The sequence below is a fragment of the Cryptomeria japonica genome, chromosome 7 (genome assembly GCF_030272615.1).
Source record: "Cryptomeria japonica chromosome 7, Sugi_1.0, whole genome shotgun sequence".
NCBI classification, from domain to species: Eukaryota; Viridiplantae; Streptophyta; class Pinopsida; order Cupressales; family Cupressaceae; genus Cryptomeria; species Cryptomeria japonica.
In genome coordinates, this window is record NC_081411.1 from 593,761,863 (window position 1) to 593,770,313 (window position 8,451).

Genomic DNA, 8,451 nt, shown 5'->3' on the forward strand with positions numbered 1-8,451 from the left:
ATCATATAAAAATATATTTTTTTAGATTTGTATCACTTTTTAAAAAATTAATATTAATGTAAACAAGCGATTAAGATCAATTCAATCGTCTTGCATCCTTCTAGTCGATTTTGAGCCATCGATTTCAATAAGTTGAAAACTTCATATAGGATATGCCTTCGACGTAATTATATATAAATATAGAATATTATAATTACTCTAAAAATATCATTGATATGTCCGTTCATGTTCATAATACTTTATTATCATAGTATTTAAAAAAAATAAAAATTAATTTTATAAAATTAATAAAACAGAGCGCTTTTTTAAGTTAAAAAAATTCATAATTCAAACTGAACTCATTTGAAATAGTCGGCTCACTCCAATCTTAGAAAATCAAGTCTATTTAATTCAAAAAAAAATAGAAGTTGAGTTTCACCATTGAAAAAAAACAAAGGGAAACTACAAATACTTCTGTAAAATTGGTTAAAATCTCTCAACAATATACAATTGAATTCTTGAAGAGCTATATGGAGCCATTTAGTGAGGATTTTCTTTTGGGAAGTTCCAATTATCAGTTACACTCTATTCTATGTACTCTACAAGACGGAGAAGCAGATGATATCACTCAAATTGCAGCTCTGACTAACCTCTGCGAAATTCTGGCTATGGCGTCTGAAGAGTTTCATGTGGATTCTTTTATTCCAATTTTAGTAGGGTATTTGAAGCACGGGAGTCCTGAAATAAAACTATTGGCTACTAGAAGTTTAACATACATCTCTGATATTTTCCCCTGGTATTGCTCGAATATTGTTACCGAAGGTGCGATTCCAGCAATGAGTGAGCACTTGCTCACCTCATATTACTTGGATTTAGCAGAGGAGGTATGTTTATGCTTTTTAATTTAAAAGCTCAACAGCAATTTTACATTTTATCTATTTTGAAATTGATTAATTTAATGCTTAGGCGGTCAAAATTTAAAAGTTTTCAGTTTCTTGTGATATAACTGTTGTATACTAGAACAATTTGACTACAAATCATCCTGAATTTGTATTAATTATCTGTCCGAAATTATATTGTTCTTCTGTTAAACAGTAATAAATTGTGCTGTGACTATTTTATTCCTGATTACTATAATAGTCTGTTGAAAATGAGAATGCTTCCTTCTTTTAACTTTTACAATTGAACTGTAACTTTTTTTGGTTGCTTATTACTTATGATTGTTCTTTATTGTTTTGATGAGATTTAATGCTTAAAACCCTTTCAAAATTCATGTTTCCTTAATCAAAAACTACCGCTATATATTTTCATGCAATGCAGTTTGTGTAGTTTCAAATTTGAGATATATATATATTTTATTATAACGGTGTCTTCCATTGCACTGCAGTCTGTACTGGCATTGGAGAAGATCTCTCGCAGGCGTGCATCTAACTGCCTTCGTGATGGTGCTTTTATGGCACTATTGTTAAATCTGGATTTTTTTTCTAGTGCTATTAAGGTAGTTTTCTAATCTAAGGCCTCTTAGTAAATTTCTCTGAATTTTGAATTACATTTTGTCGCTAACAAATTTAAAATTTTACAGAAACATGCATTGTCAACTGCGGCAGAAATTAGCTTAGAGCTTTCACCATCTACCATTGGTTTGGTTATGGAAGAAGTTCCGATACTGTTGGGTGTTTTATCAGATCCTGATGCTAAGGTACCTTTTAAATTCTGATTCTCCACGGACCGTTAGATTATCTTTAGATTGCCATCATACACTGTAGTCTTCAACTGTGGGATCTGAAGATGTAGTCACTCTTATCTCTAGTTTCTCGTTTCATGCAGTGTTATGGGTCAATGTGGTCTAGTTCTCTTAGTTCAAGATATTGTTATTTAGCTACTTGTTCAGTATTCACTTAATAATGGGAGTACTGTTTAATAAAAAATGTGCTGGATTTCAGATGGTAGAACATGCATGTGTGTGTTTATCTCAAATAGCAAGAGCTGCAGCTGCTTCTCAAAAGAATTTAGAAGAGATTTCTAACTATGGCCTGGTAGCCAAAGCTATAAGTTTGATATCTGTCACCAACTCAGTCAGTGGCCAGGCATCTCTTAGTTCACCAGGATTCATGGTATTTTTTTTCAGATTATTTGGATGACGGGCATTTGAATCCTAATGTGATTTTTTTTAATTGGAAGTGCTGAAATAACTCTTTTGCTTTGCTCCAGGCTGTGATTGGACTGCTTTCAACATGTGCAAGTGCTTCTGCTGTATTGGCAGGGCAAATGATTGAAATGGGCATCTCTAGCATCCTTAGGGATATTCTTAATGCTGGCATTGTATCACAGATGACAATTCCTGTGTTTTCAAACGATTCAACTAATCAGGTTCATTCTCCTCTTTTTAAAGATATTTGTTCCATGTTCAATTTGTATATTTGTTATTAGACTTCAGGACAGTTGTTAATTGACTCGACATTGTTTTTCCCACAGTTGCAGAAGATTGTCTCCTTTGTAAATGATCTTCTTCCATCGGTATCCAATGAGAAAATTTCACTTCCCACCAGTGATGAACGTGATGATAGAGATAACTCCGCTAGAGAAAAGCTATTTCAAGAAAAACCTGAGCTTTTGGTGCAATTTGGAATGAATCTTTTTCAACTTATGATTCAGGTAACAATTACTATAAATTGAATCTACCTTAGCTTTAACATTAGTTTGCGGTATATAATTGTCAATTCTTTTGCAGATATATGGTCTAAACATCAATGCTCAAGTTAGCCGCCAATGTCTGAAAGTTATCAGCAAACTATTGTACCTCAGCACTCCGGAGATTTTGAAGCCATTATTACAGGAAACCAACATATCAAGGTATATCTCACATGGTGCAGTCATTTTTTAAATGTTTACCTCTTGGCTTTTATGTTTCAACACCCACAACTTACTTGTTTTTTCACATATCTGTAGATTTTTGGCGGGAATTTTATCTGGCAAAGATTTTGAAATTTCACTTGCAGCATTACAGATGGCGGAAATTTTAATTCAGAAACTTCCGGACATTATTTTCAATATGTTCATGAGAGAAGGTGTTTTTCATGCAGTGGGTACACTTATATGTACAGGGAGCACTGTCTCAGGAGAGGATAAAACTCATACAACATGGAATACATGGTCAGAAAGTGAAGAAGAAAGTGAAGCAAATCAAATAGAAGAAATTGTCAGTGCTCATGCAAGGCAATTTAAGGCTACATACTTTGTTTCAAATTCAGGGGCTAGAGCTACAAAAGGTTTTCGCAAGTTGACAAATCTTTGTAAGAAGTTAGATTGGGCCTTGTGTGATTTGATGGGTAAATCAATGAAGGCCAAACAGAGTAGGGTTGTATATAATAGTCATTATGGTTTAAATGGCAAATTTGAAGGCAAAGCCAAACAGGGTATGGGGATATCAAAACGAAAGGGTAAAAGAAGTTGTGCTGTCTCTGATAACAACGAAATACCATCAATCATTGCTAATATTCTGGCCGAACTATGCCAAGATGATGGCGTATCAACTTTTGAGTTTGTTAAAAGTGGGGTTGTGGCATCCTTACTAAATTATTTTGCAGGCAGGGACTTGAAAATAGATAAGATGTTAAAAGCTGATTCCATTGGGCATCAGTTAGAAACAATGAAAAGACTCGAGACATTTGTTGATATCTCTCTTCCTCTGATTGTTCATGGAAAAGAAACTCCTTTGACTGTTTTAGTTCGGAAGCTGCAGGATGCACTTTCCTCCGAAGATTTTCCTATACAAGACAATAATGATCCTCTAACAGTGCGGTTGTGTAGAGCACAAGGAGAAACATCTGTGCTTAGCCACCCTCCAAATATTTTATATGTAGAGCCTTTGGCTAGGATCACTGATATTGAAGATTATCTGTGTCGTAGATTGCAGATAAATAAAACTGAAACCACTTGTACTAGTAGCGTGGCTGAGCCTGGTACCCATGTAACAACTACAGAAGCTACTACAGAAGGAATATCTACAGAAAAATCAAGGCCATCAACAACAACGGAAAATTCTACCAATTCTACACTATCAAAAGGAGAATCAAACTCAAGCAGTGTTACAACTGATTTCAATGACACACAAATAAGAATTGGGGCTTCAATGGGAGATGCCTTAGAGAGAGAACCACAACTAAAACAAGAGCAAGGAGGATCTATTGATGAGGTATGCAAGAATGATTTTCCATGGTTCCAACTGACTCCTAGATTTATATAATTACACATTTTGGTCATTATTTAGAAGTAGAATGCCCATGAAAACTGTGAAAGTTTAAATAACAAGCTGCTGGCAACCTTCTTAAATGTTTTAACAAATCAAAGGTAACGGTACACAATATGATTGATGGATTAATACGCAGTACTTAATTTGTAAGAATAATATTAATGCTCTTGTGTTTAAGGATGCCAGTTTTTGTTTGATGCTCCTGTGTTTAAGTACGCAGTACTTAATTTTAAGGATGCCAGTGTCCATTTGATGCACTTTTTGTTTCCTAAAGTAGGATCTTTATGCTGCTCCTGTTGAGCTTTGACAGATTATGGCTACGGATGAATCATGACAATGAATAGTAATATTTTGAAAATCTTGACATATCCTATTTGCAGAGAAAAATAGGAGAATGGATGATTATGCAAATATGTTTAAAATATCTGTATTTGGCTCTGATTATTGTCTTCACCATTTTATATGTATTCTCAGGGACTGTTGGAGGAACCAACTTCAGTTTGTGTGATGGATGGGGCGAATGGCGTTTTGTTGAGGGATCCTGCAGATGCAAGTGGAATAGAAGGTTAGTTTGTAGTTATTAAGTCATTAAAATTAGCGAATTTATAGAAGGGAATTCTAATATTAAGTGGGCATTTTTTTTATTCTTTAGCAGGTTCTACAACAATAAGAGCATCATCTAGCAGTTCAAAAGGATCTAGCAGAAGTAGGGAACATCCTACGCTGAATTTTTTCATTGGAGGTAAACTGCTAGATAGATCATCAACAGTATATGAAGCAATTCAAAAAAGTGTGCAAGTTGAAGGAGACGATCCAAGTCATTCAGATTCAGAATGGATAAATGAATCGATTCGGTATGAAGTGCATAAAATTACATATACGATAGCAAACACACCGAGTGAGAGGAATTTGACTGAAACACATCAAATGTGTGCTAGACTGATGAAATTGAAGAATTTGCCTTGTATTGGCAAGATTTTGCAAGGAAAGCTCCCCTATAATATAGGGGAGAAGGATAGCACACATGATATTCTATTGCTGCTTCAAATTCTTGATGAAATAAACAAATTAGCTCCTTGTTTGAGAGCTAACAGCTTATCTGATGCATTTGCAAAAGGGAGATTGAAAAGCCTACATGAATTGGAAGCGAATGGTCCCACGGTTCCTCAACAAGAATTTTTTAGTGGCAAGCTGACTCCAAAGCTAGCATATCTGCTAAAAGATGCAGAGGCATTGGCTACTTTCGGTTTGCCAAATTGGTGTAACCAGTTGATTGAAAACTTCTCATTTTTGTTTCCATTTGAGATAAGAAGGCAATATTTTATGTTTTGTGCATCACCAAAGATTCCTCCAGATCCCTATTTGAGAAACAATGATGCTGTTAGGCTACCACGCCTAAAGGTTTGTATTTCACGAAAGCGTGTATTAAAGGCAGCTGCACAAGTGATGCATTTGTGCCGAGGGCAGAAGGCTGCCCTTGAAATTCAGTATTATAATGAGGTTGGCAGTGGTCTGGGTCCAACTCTTGAGTTTTATACACTTATAAGTCATGAATTACAGAGGAGTAAAATTGGAATGTGGAGGACAAATGCAGAGGAATCAGTTCAGGCATCTCTGGGATTATTTCCTCGTCCTTACTCACCTCATACAGAGTCTTCTGACAGAGAAAAATTTCATGTGATAGAGAATTTCACCCTTCTTGGGTTTCTAATGGCTAAAGCTCTTCAGGATGGCCGACTTCTGGACTTGCCCCTTTCCAGAGCATTTTATAAGCTGCTTCTTGGGAATGTAAGCTTCTTTGATGATACAGCCTTTCTTTCAATTTAGGGTATCAATTGGAACTGACAAGTTATTTGTGCTTACAGGATCTTGATTTATATGATATCAAGTACTTTGACATTGGGCTTGGAACAATACTGCAAGAAATGCAAGCTCTTGCTGCTCGAAGGCAATACTTGGAGTCAATGGCAGATGATAAGAGCAAAGAAATATCAAGTTTACATTACCGTGGTGCAAAAATTGAAGACCTTTGCTTTGATTTCACCCTTCCTGGCTTCCCGGACTACGCTCTCAAACCAGGAGGGAGCAGCATCATGGTTAACTCTCATGATACTCATCTCTGTGAAGTTACTTTTCTATAATATAGAGTTTTTTTGTTTCTAGTAGGATTCATCTTCTTTTTGTTTTCTGCAGGTTACCATAGATAACGTAGATGAGTATGTTTCATTGGCTGTGGATGCAACTATTGCTTCAGGAATCATGCCACAAATTGAGGCCCTTCGAAAAGGGTTTAATCAGGTGAGTGAGCTTTCACTAGATCTATTGATTTTATCAATTTGATCTATTGGTTTTAGTATTTTTTACAGAACTAATTCTAGATTTGATTTATGAAAAATTCAATTTGCCCAAAATATCATGTGCATTTTTAAGGAATGATTTTGCTGATTGAATGCTTATTTCTATCGATTATAGGTGTTTCCCATCTCGACTTTGCAAGTATTTTCAGAAAAGGAATTGGAAACTCTTATATGTGGGGAGCGTGACTTATGGGAGGTATGTATAATGTGGTTTAATTGATGTTTGTATCTTACATTCTCTATCAATGTTTGATCTTGACTTGTAAGCTCTTTTAGCAGGCTGAAATGCTATGTGATCACATCAAATTCGATCATGGTTATACTGCTCAATGTCCTTTCGCATTGGATGTGAGTATTTGTTCATCAGTTCTTATGAATGGATTCTTAGAGTGTTTTCTACTTTTCTTTAAACAATACCCTTACTTTTTCTCAGAATAGTTCTCTGTTTTTTCCAAAATATTGAGACTGTGAAAACCCTATATCTGCTATACCCTAACATGCTTTTTTCCCCATTTCCTGAAGTTTCTTGAGATCGTGGCAGCATTCACACCAAAGCTGCAAAGAGCATTTTTGCAGTTTGTTACTGGTTCTCCAAACCTTCCTCCGGGGGGTCTGAGTGCTCTAAATCCAAAATTGACTGTTGTTCGCAAAGTAAGTGCATTGCTCACATTTACATGATTAACTCCATTATGAGATTTCTTTGAATCTTTCAGGTTCTAAACATATTTCTTTGAATGCAGAATCCTACAAATTTAACAGACACTCTTGATATGGATTTGCCGAGTGCTATGACTTGTGCAAATTACCTTAAACTTCCTCCATACTCAACCAAGGTTTGGCCTCCTCCCCACTCAATCAAGGACATTTATATGTTCTTTAATGGCTCTTTGTTTATTGTTTATGGTAGAAAATGTTTCTAATAATAATAATAATAATAATTGCAGGAGACAATGCGTGATAGACTGGTATATGCCATTACTGAAGGGCAAGGATCTTTTGACCTCTCATAAAAAAGGGGGCGATATTTGTGTCGAATTATTCCAAAAGTTCGCAAGTTTTTGTGCTCCATACCAACATCAAAAATGATGAAGATATCTGGAAATCTGCACAGCATGTGATTGTAATTCTATATTGGGCCCGTCTTTGTAATTCATCAATGGTTTTCTATATTGGGCCTGTGGTTTTAATTTATTGTGATCAGAAATTTAAGAAATTTTGTTGCTGGCGCTTTATCTGTATATAAGAAAAAAAAATTGACATCTAAAATGATTCAAAGTTATTTTTATCAAAATATATAATTCAATTATTTTTATTGAAAAAAAAAATAATTTTTTTTAAATTTATTACGATGTCATAAAATTTAATAAATTAATCGTTTAAATCTTACGAAATAAATTAGTAAACTAGATTATGAATGGGGATCTTATTAGTACTTGCGGTTAGGCAATACTCTTGTAATGAAAATTCATTTGTTGTGCTTATATAATTATTAAAAAAAATTATTTAGACCAATGAAAAGCAATTAAATTAAAAAGCAATTAAAAAAATTATTATCATTTAGACCAATGAAAAGCAATTAAAAAAATTATTATCATTTCATAAATTAAATTATTAAATTAAAAAATTAAAAATTGAACACGGTTTAAATCAATTTATTAGTGAGGTCACAATGAGAATTATTTTTTAATATTATTATAAAATAAGCATACAAATTAATTGTAAAAATATTAATCATTAAAAAATAATTGACATTTATTTTAAATAAAATATTATAATCAAAAGTGGAAAAAAGTGCAAGTGTTTTCCTTGACTCTTGCAATTAGCTTTTTTTTTAATATTTTACAATTGAATTAGTTTATGAGA

At 34.1% G+C, this 8,451-nt stretch overlaps 1 protein-coding gene across 1 annotated transcript; it reads left to right on the forward strand.

The window, feature by feature from the left end:
• The first annotated feature begins 497 nt into the window (after nucleotides 1–497).
• LOC131049575 (E3 ubiquitin-protein ligase UPL3) lies at nucleotides 498–7,806 on the forward strand. The gene is made up of 17 exons (XM_057983636.2): nucleotides 498–863; nucleotides 1,367–1,477; nucleotides 1,562–1,678; nucleotides 1,923–2,093; nucleotides 2,191–2,349; nucleotides 2,455–2,634; nucleotides 2,711–2,832; nucleotides 2,929–4,174; nucleotides 4,706–4,796; nucleotides 4,887–6,019; nucleotides 6,097–6,327; nucleotides 6,425–6,529; nucleotides 6,704–6,784; nucleotides 6,868–6,936; nucleotides 7,111–7,239; nucleotides 7,329–7,421; nucleotides 7,533–7,806. Exons 1-17 carry the CDS (start codon nucleotides 510–512, stop codon nucleotides 7,596–7,598), a joined length of 4,458 nt encoding a protein of 1,485 aa, XP_057839619.1. The 5' UTR covers nucleotides 498–509; the 3' UTR covers nucleotides 7,599–7,806.
• Nucleotides 7,807–8,451: the final 645 nt, after the last annotated feature.